Here is a 17,824-nt window from a genome sequence, read left to right as displayed (position 1 = left end):
ATAAAGTTAGCCTAAGATGTGCAAATTAGTTTTGATGTATTGCTGTTGCTATGGGAGATAAAGCAGATAATGGTATTTATTCAGGGTGGGGTTTTGTTTCGTCTAGATGTGGGTTTTATCGTGGTGGGAGAGCATGAAACAGAGCGTGAAACCATCTATCGAAGCAAAGTATGAGAGTTAGCAAACTTCAACAGTACAATACGTAGCAAATATGTAGCCTAGTATGGAGGAATACAGTAGAAAAGAGCAGAGAATAGTACAATATTGTTGTATAGTAGTACTGTACAGTACAGTAGAATATAGTGTCTTAATGCTCTGTCTTAGAGTTTAATGTGTTTGTGTAAAGCACTTTGAGTTGCCTTGTTGTTGAATACAAATACACTTGGCTTGAATATTAGTATATTACAGTATAGTAGGCTAAATTACAGTACAGTGTAGAGTAAAGTATAGTACAGTACAATATAGTATAGTATGCGTGATCATGTGCAGAATGTTTTACTGGAATGTGCCTTTAAAGGATGTAGGCGTGTTCTATGTGCTCCAGAACAAGAATAAACAGGTCCTAATCTGATCCTACCTCATTATGTAGGTTTCGTATCATTTTACAGTACAGAAAGGGAAAAAAATAATCCCCTTTTTGGGTGTAAGCACAGTTTATAACTTAATTTTCACTTTGACTTAGGAGCTCAACTGGTCCCCTATCAGCACCCAAGCTTGTTCTAACAGATTAAATATGGGATCGGAATTCATCAATAAGGGGTGTTTTTATGTAACCACTGATGTTTATGTAACCAAAGAATCCCGGCAATGAATCCCGGCACTATACGGTTTCAACCAGAGAAGATGTCTAAATCAACAAATCAACAGGAAGCAATTCATTATAATGTAGTTATACTGTGTTACAAGCACATGGGTGTTAAACCCCTGGAGTCCCTATGTTGGGCATGTTATTATGGGGAATAGGCTATCTTATTGAGTGAATATAACATTTGGATAAAAGTAGATTTTTTTTTAGCTTATAGACCCCTTAACAGACGACGTCACCAGTATGCGCGCGCAGGCCGGCACCAAATGAAACCCATTCTGTCATGTCTCGCTAGGACGCGCCTCACTAGCCAACACACAAGAGGAGGTTGAATGAACTGAAGCCAGTGCACCCCAAAACAATTTATTGAGAATTGATTGCATGAAACAATCACCTGTGCGTCCAGTCTCAAAATAAACAAATAATTGGTCTATACAGCTTGAACTGTTGAGCTTGGCTTAGGGCTACATTGAGCTTGTAGATTGGCTATATTTGCCATGTAACACCGTCGTAAGGCAAAGTATAAAATAGGGCATAAGTGGTAAAAAATGTCTACAGACCATCTTTGAATTATGCTAGTGCACAACTTTGATTTGTCTGTAAACCTGTGATGAGACAATAAAGTTTAACCCTTTCAGACCGAAAACACATCTGTGTCATTTTAAGATTTCTTTGGGCTATTCAAAAGTAGCAGATCTACAAGCGCTATGAACTTGTAGATCTGCAATTTTTTGAAAAATCGTGAAAATGTGATATCTTTGAATATCTTTTTTTCTGTAGCGCACATTTCTAACTCTGTTACAACTTCTGGGGGGTCCCTGGAACAAAATATGTTGAGATGGGGGTCCGCGGCCAAAATTCATATAATTTTGGGGGTCCTTGACATGAAAAAGTTTGAGAACCACTGATTATAGCGATTCTTTTTTTTTTTTTTACTAGGATTTAGAGGACATTTTGTAGAATCCCCCCAGAAGCAAAGATTTGAGTTAAAGATGTTTGCTTTAAAAATATATATACATTCAAAGATTTGCAAAATAAAAATACGATTTTAGCCAAAGATATCTAAAAAAGACACGGATTCTTTCCCGGTCTTAATGGGTTAAGTTGGTGGTCATTGTGCTCCTGTATCTATTTCAGAAACACATCCAAAGGAGTGCTTTATGTCAGGGTGTCAGGTCAGAATGCAAAGCATGCCGAGACATTAACATTGCTTTAATGTGGGGACAGCAGGGTAAAGCTACAAGTGCACAGTGTTACAGTTTGCCTAATTTACACTACATCATGTTGTACAGCTTTACTTGAAGCGGGTCATTGGTATTGTTGCTGCACCCTAGTGATGTTTCTCACACTATTCTTGTTGTGTGTTTTGTTTCATTTGTGTATTCATGTGTGCCCAGGTGTAGGTGAAACTCACCTTTCCCCAAGCAAGGGGTAGACTGCTGCTTATGGAGGGGCACATCTCTTCTTCTCATATTTTCTATGTGCCTGTAAAACATACCATTCTTAACATTAGCCAGCAAGAGACAAAATATTCTGCATCATTTCCATAGTCTTTAGTTCATTTTAACCACATTAACCCAGGCGAAAGAATTATACAAACTACAGTATATACAAAAATCATGTTAGGCATTGTGCTAACTGGCACCCCATGCATATCTGTTAAGAGCAGCTTAAGACAAGTGGTTAACAAGGCTTTATTTAGAATCTGTGGTAAACTGTAGAGAGACAGGAAGCTAGGGGTAGACAGTGGAAAAAACATGCAACATAGTTCTCCAGACAAATTTTAACTGAGAATGCTGTGTTATTAATTTAACAGTTACTGTACCAGAGTACCAGAACAAAGAGTATTTTACACATTTTGAATGGCACAGTGTTTGTTTTGAACAGGAAAGAGAACCCTAAGTTGCAACTGTTTGATAAGTAACCGTTTTTTTATTTCCTGCATTTCCTGTTGAAATAGCACCACTCACCCTGTGGAAATGTGTCAGCATTCTGTATTCACAACACAGGTTAGACTTGCAAGACAAGTTCAAATAAGGATTGTGTATACTGAAAACTAAGCAGACAATTCTACAAATGTATTATGTGCAGAGCTTTTCTTCTATATATCCTGTCTTATAATGTTCTGTACAATCTCCATCCAGTCCATGCCTTTTGTTTGTAAAGTATTATTAACCATTATTATCCTTACAGTTCTATTTTCCTTGTATCATGCGTCGTATCACGTGTCGGTTGGCTATGTACTGTATTGTACCCCCGGAAATGTGCCGTTATATATGACCAAACATCAATGTCACTGCAAGTGCAGGTTTTTTACTTTTACTCATACTGTACAGACAGACACACTCACACACACACACACGCACACGCACACGCACACGCACACGCACACACACACACAATTTTGTTTTGTTGGCAACTGTTCCCAGGCTGTTTTTCTGTTTACATTTCATTGTTTTGACAGAGAAATTCCTGTTCCATTTCAGAGGAAACAAGAGTGAGAGCAGATCATCATACTGAGTAACAACAAATAGACTAGACTTCTTCCTCACTAGATGAGGCAATATATACATTCTAGCGGGGAAAAGAGAAAACATATAAGCACAACTAAATGCATTCCAATCAGAATTAATGGATCTGTGCGTCAAAGGGAGAAAGAAAGACGTGAACGCCAGGTAACTGGTACATTAGGTCTGTACAGCGATGTTAACAGTGCAGAAAAGACCTTGGTATGGTAAGTTGTACATTAAGCCTGATCATGGGAATTGTACTTACTGTATGGCCAGGCACAGTGGAAAGTAACACCTCCTGGATTGTAGACACTCTTGTCAGTTGGCACTTGAGTTGACAGAAGATAAGTCTATAGGGGCAGCGCTGGAAGAGTCTGCTAGTATGCAGAGAGAGAGACACACACACACACACAGCTGGTTAACTCTTTCACCACCAGCTAAAGAAAGGCATGCCTATCATGTGAAGAATGTGCAGTAGCGAATGAAATTGCTTGAAAACTGGCTTCTTGTCATTGGTTGCTTTGGTTTGCTGTTGCTTGAATAAGCATGGGACAATATGCCATTTTACTGCCGGTTTCTCTTCCCTTTCAACCCGGTTCTAAGGGGAACTATTTTTACACTACAGACTTCCTTATTTAGTCATAGCTCTCATGCATGCCACCCAGAGTCAATACAGTATATGTAATCCTATTGCATAAGCGGGCTGTACAGACCAGGCCCAAACTTCAGAAGGGTCAGTCACATAATGAAATGTAATAAGTGCCTGTTAGTTTACTTTAGACCAGTGGTTCTCAAACTTTTTCATGTCAAGGACCCCCGTATTGACACTTATTATACCCCGCTGGATTACCCCCATTTGAAAAGGTATACCAGGGACCCCCATAAGAGAACATTTTTACGGCTCTAGCAGTGATTCTCAACCATTTTAATTTCAAGGACCCCCAGTTTAACATGCATTAGGCTACGGACCCCCATTTAATGGCATTTCTATCCCTGGGACCCCAATTTTTATTGTAAAATCTATGTTAATTTAACTCTGAGAGGGTACAAATGGAACCAAATGGACCCTATTTGTACACTCTCAGAGTTACAGACACATAAGGGTCCATTTGGAACTCCCTCAAAGACCCCTGGCCTGGGGGTCCCCGGACCCCACTTTGAGAACCAATGCTTTAGACAATCTCACAAACATTATGTGAAAAAAAAAAGGTGGTATACTATTATTTTCTTGATCAACTTGCCCAACACTATGTGAACTACCTAATATACACACACATCTGCCACTGCTGGGCAATTTGAAACCACCTGGTCTCGGTGTGGGTGCATGAAGGTAATGCTGTATTCATTACTTAGCCTAAACGTATAAGGTCGTTTTAAAACACAATTTAAATAACATGGGATTATTGTATTATAGAAAACATAACACACAGCAGAATCCCAAATGATGTACAGCAAATGTATTCACCGGAAATAGCAGATCTACAAGTGTGGTATATTTTTATGAACATTACATACAAATCTAAACCAAATATTAGAATATTAAGATCACTTCACTGAGATCATCACTTTCCAGGTTGAATATCTGTTTGGACACAGAGCTGACCTAATCAACTATGTGCATTCCTTTACCTTATCCTAAATCTAAGACCAATATTGTCTGAAAGGACTGGGTCCTGGAGCTATTGATAAAGAAGCTTCTAGACTTAAATTAGATTATAATTAACAGTACTCTTTGTTATAACCTGGAGACAGTCTGATCAAGAGTTCAAGAGTATATACAGTATAGGGCTGAAGTGGTTAATGTGTGTTTTGTAATAATAATCCAAATGTGCAAAGTAACTAGTAAGTAGTAACTAAAGTTGTCAAATAATTGTAGTGGAGTAAAGTACAATATTTGCCTCTGAGATGTAGTGGAGAGTAGAAGTGAAAGTATTGAAGATTGGGAATACTCCAGTAAAGTAAAAAAAATACCTCAAAGTTGTACTTAAGTACAGTACTTGAGTAAATGTACTTAGTTACTTTCCACCACTGATACCCAGCAGCAATGCTCTTTGAACAGTACAACAAATAAGTACAAACATTTTGATATTGCATCACAAACCAAGGTACTTACATTTAGTTGCATGTACACTACAGCTAGTCTAAGAAAAAAGAACAAACTCTTCTGACAATAGACAGTCCACAGTCTTTGGGTCCTGTCCAACCGCTTATGCAAATTGTTGCATAACTTAGCTAAGTTATGCAACAATTTGCATAAGGACCCAAAGGGGTAGCATATGAAGTCACCTGACTCAAAATGCTGCTTATACACAGTGGTGGAAAGTACATGTACTCAAGTACTGTACATTATGATGCCAATACTTTGGTACTTTTACTCAAGTAAATCTAGTATTCTGTTACTGTAACAGAGTGTTTCTACACTGCAGTATTGATACTTTTACTTAAGTCATTAGTAAAAAATGTTGGTACTTTTTCCACCACTACTTATATACAATCATTAAATAGAACACATTTGCCTGTCTGAAAAGATCAAATATGAGGGCCATTTATACTGACCTTTTGTACAGTCACATATGGGGTAAGTTTTACATAAAGCTGTGAGCAATTTCAGTTAAGCTGAGTCAACTATATAAGATTGTACATATCGTTGCTGTCCAGCAGAAACCTTGCGTACGTATCTATGCAAAACACTACCGACTACCAGCCCCCTTCAGCTCATCTGAGAACTTGGCGACGCCCCCTTGGCCTGGGAACTTGAGAGGCCACGCCCCACCCACAGCACTGTCACTTCTCAGGAAATAGAAAAAAGAGCAGTGTTCTTTCCAATGGATCCATTGCCATAATAACTCTATGATAGTTGTAGTTATTATTTAATCACAAGCCGTTGTTGGATAAATATGTATAAAACGCACAGACAGACTTAATTAAACCGGCCTAGCTCCCTATTTTGGGCATGTTTTGGCAAACATAATACACAAAATAGCAAAGATAGCAGATCTACAAGCTCACGACCCATGAGTCACAACACATCACATTGCAACGCCTAAATTAGTCTTTTTAAATGTATGTTTTACTTTATCTCCATTTGTTGTATGAAGTATGAAGTGCATACAAGCAATTGTCCATATTCTCTGGGTCACTGTAGGCAGACCCATAGAGAGAGAGGGAGTTATTCAAAGTCAGACAATGTTGTGACTCTAGACTAGAGTGACACATTCTTGGTATAGGGTTCATTGTTTGGGCCAGGAAAGTACTTGCAGAAATACAGAGTGATACATATAGGTTGGACAAGTGTAGCTGGTGCTGTGTGCACATCGTACTGTAGAATAAATGAATGAAGAGATATTGCTTGACAAATCTGTGAAGTTCTTTTAATGAAAGAGAGAGCGACCACTTCAATTTTGTCATCCTTTTTCATCAGTACAGTCAGACCAGGAAAAAACTACACAAGCCTATTGTTAACGTCTCTAACTATAAAGATTGCATTGCACTAGACTAAGTAGAGTGTATACCCTCGACCAATGCTATGTCATAATTGTCATGCCATTTCCACATGTTGGGTCAGTGGCCAGAAATGAGCTCTTCAGCATTCTCCAATAACGTCAGGTTTGATCGGGTGTTGCCTGATAGCTCTGGCTGCTGATAGCAGAAAACGTGTAAAGCTTCATGGTGTTTCATGAATCTGTTGAAAGTTATAATGTGTTTTTGTGAGAAGCCATAATCGCCACCACAACCACAACTTCCTTTGAACAACTGACATGCTAAATTTAGGATTGCATTTAATCTGCTTTTGTTTGTTGTTGACCCCATACCATGGTTATTTGAACTCTAACCATTTAAGAGTGTTCTCGTGGCCTTAGCTCTAGCTCCACCCTCAGGCCAAAATGTACACTTGCACACATACAGTATAGTGGCTAAACATTGTGGAAACAATTTGGAGATTAAAAATGCCCCACTTTGTCACTACATTTTCTTTCACATGTTGTCTGATTTCTGTCCTCTCTCTCTCTCTGGTTCATCCACCCTAGATTTCATCATAATAATCACGTCTATTGGGGTTGTAACATACATGAATCCATTTAGAAGTTACATGATTTTATGACAATTCATGCCACCACCACATCCGTTGTCCAACTGTGCCAAAAGATAATCAGTTCTTCCTTTCCCTGTGGCAAACTTTTCCATTGAGTGTCATGGTGTTGTTTGTTGAGTGAATCCTTTTGCAAGTTACATATACAGTACCACACACACACACACACACACACACACACACACACACACACACACACACACACACACACACACACACACACACACACACACACACACACACACACACACACACACACACACACACACACACACACACACACACGCTTGATCTCCACTATAATTCCAGGCAGATCATATTGATTCTAGTTTCCAATTACAGATTGAGCACATGCATTAGGAAATGATAACCATGATAGGCTAACGCTGACATTGAACAAGGAAATAAGGATTTGACTAAGCCTTACCTTCTTCATGCAGCGTCTCTGGACATCTCTATATATTTTCTCTCTCTTAGCCTCTTAGGCACCACTCAGCATGACTTTTGTTTAACTGGGACAACCTGACCAGATTCCACTGGCCTCTCCACTCCTAGCAGAAAATGCTCACATGTTCACACATGTTCAGATGTCAAAATGGCCTGCGATTGGTCCAAAGCCATTGCACACTCAGCCGTCCGGACCCACTTAACCTGTTCCTGCAACAGGTTATTCAACTTCCTTTCTTCAATCAAGTTCATACTACTGAGACTTCATATGCCCAGGATTGTTACAAACTTGACAGATGATCTCTCTATCTGTCAAAACAGATAGGGAGATGAAATAGACACTGTGCACCATGTTAATGGAAGTAAAATTACAGGTATTATTATCTTCACCAGAATGTTCTTGGCTTTGATCTTAACAGTGGTAGGGGCACCCAGACAACTGGAATAGGCTAATATGAAACTGATTCACTACATTCTGTCGCTATGGTGGGGTTTTTGTTACCCAGATAACTGGAGTTGCAGCTTGAATTTAAAGCAATGTTGGTAGATCTTGGGCATGATATATGTCCAAATACTGTCAATCATCTCTATCTATTGTGATGCATTAACTGAAGCAGATCTGTCTGTGATTTTAAAAGAATGGTGTTTTGAAAATGCGTCCTCATTTGATGGCCAGCTGTGGGTCACTGTGCTCTGTGAATGTTAAAAATAGATTATCTGTGTCGTACAAGTCGTAAAAAAAAAAAAGTTTCTTCATTTACGCCAGCGTCTTTGATTTAAGATACTAAGCACACCCAAAGGTCAAACTTCCAAATAATCTTATTTGAGAAGTCAGCATGGTAATTAAGTGATAAAACAGATCATCTTTCAACTGGAGACTTACAGGTTGGATTGTGGCAGACCAAAATTGTGTGTTCTGTGTTCAAGTGTCCTTGAGCAAAACACTGGATCTGTAGCATGCGTGTGCGTGCGTGCGTGCGTGCGTGCGTGCTCGTTCGTGAGAGGTCCTGCACACTGACCTCATGGATGAGCGGCACACGTGTTTCTGTGTGTTTGCCTCAGAGAGTTATATGAAACAAATTCCTGTGAAATAGTCAGAGCTACAATCTCATGATGTGCAATGAAATAGACATTGTGCACCGTGTTAATGGAAGTAAAATGACAGCTATTATTATCTTCACCAGAATGTTCTTGGCCATGACCTTAAGCAGAGTATGTTCCGTTCCTTTCCTTTCATCCCAGTGTGTTTGTCCTTGCCAAATAAGAACCAATTTGCAACACAATGCAACCGATTATTATTATAATGACAAACATTTGACCTCTTTGCATTCTCCACAGAGGACTCATTATTGACTCACTATCAATGTTGCTTTTAAAACATCACATAAAACTAAACATTATCCCATCCTCTTTGGCATTTACACAAAAATGTGTAAATGCATCAAATTTATATATATATATATATATATATATATATATATATATATATATATATATATAGCCAATACTGTATCCTGCCTGTCCACTATATAACATGAAACAGTGATGAGATGCTGCATTTTGTGTTTAATTAACTTAACAGACATTGTGATAATGTTTATAATTAGGTAATTTTAAGAGCATCAAACTCAAAAACTGTTGGAAATTAAGCACACACATCCTGAGCTCTGTGGGATGGAAGTTGAAAAAACATTGTATTTGGTGTTTTCATGAATTCTATATCAGTTGGTGTGATTTGCTCAGTGAAATGAATAATGTAAAGAAGATGTTAAAACTAGGACTACTAAGCTTTCACACACCAAAATGTGTTCACTCAGCAACATGTTGATGAATTGAATACATAGGACCACAATGGAAACAATTCCCCAGGACTTTTTTTGTGTTTAGCCTTAAAGTCTGACTGTACCTCATGTTGTTTACATTTCTGACTAATAAAGTATTCAATCAAAGAAAGAAAGTTTTTGTCAAGCAGTTTTATTGAATTGTTTGTTAAAATATTGGGGGGAAAAACACCGCTCATCTGCCTTGGGTGAGGTGCTGGAGTCAAAATGAAACCAAATAAAGGGAGCCTCCGCACACTCAAAACTGTGCAAAATCAGATTTTTTAATTTTCCATATAGATAGCAAGCTTTCGGTCATAGAACTTCACACATTGCATTGGTAACTGTTATTCCATACATGTGATTTAGCCTACTCAGAAGGTAGGTGGCAGCACAACGCTTGTATTGGCTCTCGAGACCTTGGCAAGCTGCTGCTGCATAGCTAAACGAAGCAGTCCTTCCATTCCATGGCATTCAACCAAAATTCCTCCGCCAGCAGCCAAACAATAAGTGACCCCTTCTTCACTACAGCTGACTTTTCAGTTGCTGTGTATGACTTTCATCAGCCAAGCAGATGTCCAGATTAAAAAACATGACTTCAAAAGTGTCACCTGCGTTGTATCAGAGCAGCAATCTTTGCCATTGCATTACATGTGTTACACATTCTCCACTGGGTATAATTAACTAATTATAATGATGACAAGGCAATTACTATGACAAATAACTAAAAAACAAAGGTTTGGTTCTGATAACACTTCCTGTTGATCACATCATGATGCATAATTCTCAGAGTATACTGGAAAAACAAATAGCCACACATTTAACCTGCATTAAATACTAAAATATTAAATTCAGAAAAAGATCACTGCATTTCATTTGTATTTTGGCGGTATAAAAATATAGTTTACATGAGTTATGTGCTTAAATAGGCACTACTAGGCAATACCTAACTTCATACATTCCCATATATACAGTACAAACTTGTAATTAGATTGTTTTTGAGTACTTGTGATACAAATGGTATAAATTGCACTTCAGCCACTGTCCAACGCAGTCAGCTCAAGTTTGCGGGGAGCCTGCAAAGGGAACATCAGAGGTCCAGACACTTTTTCAACGTTCAAAAAATAGTCAATAAAATGGCATGTGGTGTCCTTTCCCCCCGATTGCTCTCACAATTTCCCTAAGCTTGGCCCTCGCTCCGTCCTCAGTCCATGGGTATGAGTGATTTGGGAGAAAAATCTTCAGGGATTATCTTCTTTTCCACACTGGGCAAGTGTATGAGGTCTTGCTGCTCCGTTTAAAGCTGAAGAAGAGACAGAAATTCTTGTCAAGTCCCAGAGGTCTGAAGTGAAATCATCCACATATCACACACTCACTGGAACTTGGAACGGAACCAGACCACAAAAACACACGTGCATTCACACACACATGCGTGCACACATATTCCAGTATACAAATCTCCATCATGATCTCCATGCATTCATCCAAAGTGACCTTAACACAGGTTTTTCCCCCCGGATATACGTTATGTGTAGCTGCCATTTCTCTATGCATGCCGTTAAAGCAATGTTCTAGAATAGAAACTCTGAGGGGACTTAACTCCATCAGCTGCAACAACCAAAAAATGTGCCTCTCCATGCATTCATTGCCTCAGGCCAGGGAAGGTAGAGCGGCGTGTTCTCCGCGCTCATCTCCATGGCTACAGCAGGGCTCTTGTCTCTCAACCTGGAGGGCAGACCTGGCATGCAGCTCTGGTACGGGGGTAACGGAGCTGCGCCGACGCCGGCCATAGCCATTGGGTTTGATTTTCTGTTCGGGAGCGTTGGGCTGTTTGAGCTTGTCACTGAGCTGGTGCAGTCGATGATAGAGGTCATGGACAGCACACGTAGCCAGGATGCAGCCAGACCTTTTGGATCTGTTCAGCCCAAAGCTGGGGGGGAGAGAGAAAGATATTTATAGCATGCTGAGGTGATGGGGGGGGGGGGCGTAGACAAATTAATGAGCTTACTTGGCACAAAGAAGAATGTGATTCATGTATTTGCAAAAGATCAGTGTAAGTTAATCATGTAACATTTCTAAATTGGAGCCTGTAAGCAATCATTGTTACGTCAACTAACAACATGAATTACACGGTGTCCTTAGAAAAAGATGTAATTATTTTATAATCATTTGGCTGGTATCTCATCCTGGAATTCGGCTCATAAAATGCAGTTGAGATGAAAAGCATGAGGGATTAATGACATCATCTTTGACACTTTCAGTCATCTAGTGCGGTGCTTCTCAACTTTTTTTTAATTTCAAGGACCCCTGCAATGCATTAGGCCACGGAACCCCATTTGATGCCATTTTTTTCTGTGGAACCCCAATCTACACAGTAAAATCCTCAGTGTTAATTTAAGTCTGAGAGTTACAGACTCATAAGGGTCCAACTTGGACCCCATGGTGGTCCCCAGACCCGACGTTGAGAAACAGCGATCTCGTGCATTGAAGCAAACTGCAGCCAAAGTGAATGAAATTAAAGCAGCGTTTTCCTCCTTACCTGGACTGAAAATCAAAAGCTTCTGTATTCCCTTCTTGCTGGGTTCCAGTAGGGATCTCAGGTCCCCCATCGCTGGCCGTCCCCATGCCATTACTGCGGAGGTCCCTTCTCATGCGGTTCTGCAGCCACACTCTAAACCTGACACATGGAGAAGATGCTGTATTCGGATAATATGGTGTAGTGTAAAGGATGTCCTTCTACACTCATGAAATTCTTATTGTTTATAGTGTAAACATTTCTGTGCATCATTTCAAAATAAGGTCTCTTAATTCAAGAGAATTGTGGTTCAAATTCAAATTCCATTGTAATCTGCTTTGTTTTAATTAACTTTTAACACCAAATACCAGACATGACATTTGACATGTTATACTGTCAGCTCTCAGCCAGCTCACCTCTTTTTCAAGCTGGAGTTGAGGTCCACTGTTGCACCTCTCAACAGCGGCAGCACAGTGGTGAAAACACACCAACAGATGACTGTCTGCTGGGCTAGCCTCATAGTGGCCGGGAGCTGCCAAGTGGAATCATGCAGCACATGCGTTTTTTCAATTACAACACAGTTCAAACCTTTATTGTCCCCATAAGGCAAATTTGGTTTTGCACACTTGGACAGACAGAAACTAAAACAATGAAATCGTAAAATAAAAAGTACAAATGTTTATGTTAATGTTTATGAGAAACCATATTCAATCACCACACACAGCACATACTGTATCTTATCAAGTTATATCCCAAGGCACATTATGTGAGATCTGACTAGATAGCTGCCAATACTTTTGTATTCAAACTTATTAGGGCTAGTTATTTCCTTAAATAAACTGTGGTGATGTATAAAAGGGCCACCCCATAATAATAATAATAATAATAAAGAAGAAAATGTATGCACTCACTAATGTAAGGTACATTTGATAAAAGTAAGCTTATAATGAATAAGTACTTAAACTAAAATAAATTTTCATAGTCATTGTAAAATAAGGTTCATTATCAAGTAGGTTTATGAATGAGCATGCCAATTGTTACCATAACAACAAAAACAACATCTTACCAATCCAATGTACTCTAACTACCAGATACAAAAGTCCAATTACCAAAAAAAAAGCATTACTCACCTTATACACTAGCTGTCAATGTGTTATAGTGTGCATCCAAGTGTGTTCTGTAGCTGTTGGTGTTGTTAAAGTTGCCTTGTTCAAGCCCCTGGAGGTTTTTTTTTACCATGAGATGTGATGTGAACTTTACACAGCTAATGTGAGGTTTTTATACACAGAGGGAGGGAACTGCACCTGAATGCCACACGCTGTGGGAGGGACTATGGGACAGTTCATGTCTAACCCCATCCCCTCCACATGGGGTCCAGTAAACCCTTGAGCCACACAGCGGAGAGAAGACATAATCACTGAGGGATGCAATCAGGGTTTTATAGCTAAGTGATATTCTTATAATAATAATCATTTACATATTTAAAGCCTCACTATGTAACTTTGTTTTAACAAATAAAATGTAATGTTGTCCAATCTGTATGGTAGAGTATGTTAATACAATATAACTTATGCAATTGGGGTGGTTGTATTTTGTCTCCCTGCTCTTCTATTGAGACATTAAGATCGTGTCAAAGGTCATGTCTCGCCTAGACACAGGATCTCCCAGTGGTGGAAAAAGTACTCAAATTCTGTACTTAAGTAAAAGTACCAATACTGCAATATAAAAATACTCTGTTACAAGTAAAAATCCAAAATTTAAAATGTACTTGAGTAAAAGTACAAAAGTATTGGCATCAAAATGTACTTAAAGTACCAAAAGTAAAAGTACTAAATATTTGAAAATAGCCTATGTATAAAACAGGGCTAAAGTGGTTAATGTATGTTTCATTATATCATAGTTTATATCTGAAAAGTAACTAGTAACTAAAGTTTTCAAATAATTGTAGTGGAGTAAAAGTACAATATTTGCCTCTGAGATGTAGTGGAGTAGAAGTAAAAGTATTGGAAATTGGAAATACTGAAGTAAAGTACAAATACCTCAAAATTGTACTTAAGTACAGTACTTAAGTAAATGTACTTAGTTACTTTCCACCACTGAAGGGTTATAGCTAAATGATATTCTAATAATAATAATCATTTACATATTTAAAGCCTCACTATGTAACTTTGTTTTAACAAATAAAATGTAATGTTGTCCAATCTGTATGGTAGAGTATGTTAATACAATATAACTTATACAATTGGGGTGGTTATATTTTGTCTCCCTGCTCTTCTATTGAGACATTAAGATCGTGTCAAAGGTCATGTCTCGCCTAGACACAGGATCTCGCGCGAATTTTGACCCGATGATCAAGATTCAATTTATCCCCCGAGCAAGCAGGCATGCTCTATTAGCTCAATGGTAAAAAGTTTCAGCACTTACGCAAGACAAACGGGTTGAAATCCGGGGTACAAGATGAACGTTATAGTGCTGCTCAGTGTTGGAAAAGTTACTAAAACATAGTAATATATTACTTATTACATATTACTTGTTTAAAAAGTAATATAGTTACTTTACTTATTACTCCCTGCCAAAAGTAATTAGTTACTTTACTAGTTACTGGAAAAAAGTAATACATTACTTTAAGTTACATATTACTTTATAGTTACTTTCCAACACTGTGTTGGAAAAGTTACTAAAACATAACTTTCCAACACTGTGTTGGAAAAGTTACTAAAACATAGTAATATATTACTTATTACATATTACTTGTTTAAAAAGTAATATAGTTACTTTACTTATTACTCCCTGCCAAAAGTAATTAGTTACTTTACTAGTTACTGTAAAAAAGTAATAATATTACTTTAAGTTACATATTACTTTAGTTACTTTCCAACACTGGCTGCTGCTTTAAAAATTAGTGCATATCTAGCCATTTCAGTCAAAAACCACACTGATGGAGGCTATAATCAGCATGGAATGTAATCGGTTAAATTTCAGCATTGGACTGTAATCGGTTATATATATCATTATAACCAGCAATAATTATAATGTAGACATCCAAAATGGTTGTGGTGAGTAATTCATGTTAGCCCACATTTACACATCTGAAAAAGGATACTAATAGATAGTAATAGATCCAAAATTGTATGTTGACACATAAACACATAAAGCAAATTGTATGCTGCTCAATCAAATCAACTTTGTTTACTAATGCAAAGAAATCTGATTCTGCTCTAAGGATATGCTTTCATTTGAATATAATAGTTTATTTACAATCCTTACATTTTGACAATGTATTTTTTTTTATACATTCTTTTACTTTTAAGAGGGTTTAAACGTGCAGTGGGCATAATTAATCAGTGGCTTGGGTGTAAATGATGCTAATATGCTAATATTCTTAAGGTTACGTGTTACTGGATAGTCCAGCTAACGTCAAAGTTAGTCATTGGCCGGTTTAATCGCTCCAAAACAGTGCTCTGTTGTTATGGAAACTGCACGTTCTTAACTACTTGAATGAAGGGAACACGTGTTCCAAACTGGTGCACGTCCAAACACGACAACTTGTTTAATCAATTCAGAGTGCTGTTATTCCTACATACAACCACCAGTAGTTATGTAGTGGAGCCATTCCAAACTGCAGGTGTAAATTTAGACTTCAGTTGAAGTTGAAGTTGAATGATGAAAATTATTCAGGAAAATTTGACAGTGGTTCTACATTAATAGTTTAATGTTGAGTCACCGCTCAATACTTTTATTCCGATGTCTGAAAATTGATCATGGAGCCAGAGAAGTCGAGAGCTAAATCCCCTCTCAGAAGCAAGTTCGGTGCAAGCTGTTACTGCTTTCTAATATTATGTTTTACTTCTGTTGCATTTCCTTCGCTGGTGGACACGAATGGTTGTCTTGTCTATTGTCTGGCCCAGTGGCTTTGACTTTTGAACTCCCAATTGCTACTGGTTGCTTGTGATTGTGATATGGTCGATTTGAACTTTCCCAATGGTTGTGAAAATCTGGGCATGAGCGAATGAACAATCCAATGAGCACAATTGGCAGTGTCCGTGACAGCACCCAGGTGATTGTGTACGGCTGTTCAGTGGAGAGGGCATCTGAGGAAGATGAATTAAACAACTACACTGAACCATACTATGCTCTGCTCTGTACTGCTCTAGTGCTCTATGCTATGCCCTGGTATAGCTGTCTGTACTGAGAGAATGGACATTTGTGTCTCTTAGATTAATTATCCCCCTTTTTAGTAGCTTATCCCCTCCCTGATTACTAACCACAACGATTTAATGTTCTTTTCTTTTTTTTTTTACCTTCACGCAACACGTCTAAACTGACAAAAACAAGTGCCGTCTAAATAACATTCTTAACATTTGTGGTCAAGCAACACACTTCTAAATAGCAAAAACATGTGAACAAGTAACCAACACGTATATAGTATCTACGTAGTTAGTGTCTATGATTAAAGTTGACAAGAATTGTTACAAAAAGGGCATTTTGCGTCAACTGTTTATAGGTTCAGTTTTTTTTTATTTTGTTTGCTTTGTTGTTATGTCTGTTGGTTGGGTGTTGTTCATTGTTTTAATGGACCACAATAATGGAAACAAGCTTCAGCCTTTTTGTGACTTGATCCATGTTGGCGCTTTTAACCACTTAAACCCCATATGGTTAACCGGAGTCCCTCAGGGCTCTATACTAGTGTATTTTCTGTTTTCAGTTATTGTGGGGAAAGATTTCACTGAAAATTGCAGATCGACGATCTGCTATTTTCAGTGAAAGCCTTGCTGGGGTTTAAGTGGTTACGTGCACTGTTTGCTTTTAAATTGATGCCAATAAAATACTCTAATCTAAAGAAGGACAGAGTCTGAAGATCAAGCAAGTTTGAAGCTGATGGTTTTGTATTAGTCATCGTAGTATATTCTGCTGTCGAATAGAAGCAAATCAATTACCATTTCCAACTAAGTGTTGTAAACATCGATTAATTTCTATTAGTAACACATACATATCACACTTATCAATCAATAAATTATCTTATCTTGCACATACAAGGAATTTAACGTTGAATGTTGCTCTCAAGCTGCATAGAAATAAATTTGCACCATATTTTGCATGGTGCAAAACAGTGTTGTAAGATGTAGTAGTATAAACAACAGACCGTACATATCACCCTATGTACAGTATTTACATTCAGCATTCTACAGCAGTCTGTGTCCAAGCTGCAAACACTGTATGTTGTGTGACATACACTACAATATGTTCGCAACTATAGAGAGAAATGCATTGGGTCGATGGCAGATTAGTGTAAAGAATGAGATATACAAAATGAATTGTTTAAAAAAAACTAAGATGCAGTATTAACTATACTTTTTGTGAGTTCACAAGGTCAGCTTTGTGATTAGTGTTTGCGTTTCCCATCAGCAAAAAAAGGCATTATTATCCAATCCATTATACTGTAAAATCCATTTACAAGGAGATAAACCTTAAAGTTGTTAAATTCATGTAGACACTGTTCTTTGGCTTAAATTGCAGAAGCACTTGTGGTGGTCTACATTCATGTGGCTAAACTGTCTGAATAGTGTGTTGTGTTGTGCTGACATAGAGCATTCTATCAAAAATACAACAGTGGACCCTCTTGTTCGCTCAACTATC

General features: G+C 38.1%; 2 protein-coding genes across 5 annotated transcripts in view; both read right to left on the bottom strand.

Moving 5' to 3' along the window:
- The window catches only part of ampd3b (adenosine monophosphate deaminase 3b), a 33,033-nt gene extending 25,082 nt beyond the window's left edge, over positions 1-7,951 (bottom strand). The window contains exons 1-3 of one of the 3 annotated variants that reach the window (XM_080436830.1): positions 7,833-7,951; positions 3,581-3,692; positions 2,220-2,290 (exon numbers count right to left, since the gene is read on the bottom strand). In XM_080436830.1, coding sequence (XP_080292956.1) covers positions 2,220-2,277 — 58 coding nt within the window. In that variant the 5' untranslated portion in view covers positions 2,278-2,290; positions 3,581-3,692; positions 7,833-7,951. Of the gene's footprint in view, positions 1-2,219; positions 2,291-3,580; positions 3,851-7,832 lie in introns of those variants that run through there. The other 2 variants (XM_080436831.1, XM_080436829.1) reach the window with 2 other exon arrangements.
- A 1,898-nt stretch (positions 7,952-9,849) lies between these two features.
- Positions 9,850-13,427, bottom strand: admb (adrenomedullin b). 2 transcript variants are annotated; one of them, XR_013933743.1, is made up of 5 exons: positions 13,318-13,427; positions 12,604-12,719; positions 12,212-12,349; positions 11,273-11,602; positions 9,850-10,975 (listed from the first exon to the last, which is right to left on the bottom strand). XR_013933743.1 is itself a non-coding variant. In XM_080437537.1 (4 exons), exons 2-4 carry the CDS (start codon positions 12,705-12,707, stop codon positions 11,323-11,325), a joined length of 522 nt encoding a protein of 173 aa, XP_080293663.1. In that variant the 5' UTR covers positions 12,708-12,719; positions 13,318-13,427; the 3' UTR covers positions 9,850-11,322. The 2 variants fall into 2 exon arrangements, 1 of the variants encoding a protein (XP_080293663.1); XM_080437537.1 differs by having other exon boundaries at positions 9,850-11,602.
- Between the last annotated feature and the right edge of the window lie 4,397 nt (positions 13,428-17,824).

The sequence above is a fragment of the Gymnoscopelus braueri genome (genome assembly GCF_963280865.1).
Source record: "Gymnoscopelus braueri genome assembly, chromosome: 9".
NCBI lineage: Eukaryota > Metazoa > Chordata > Actinopteri > Myctophiformes > Myctophidae > Gymnoscopelus > Gymnoscopelus braueri.
Note: the sequence above shows the minus strand (reverse complement) of the source record. Positions and strands in the feature narration are given on the sequence as shown.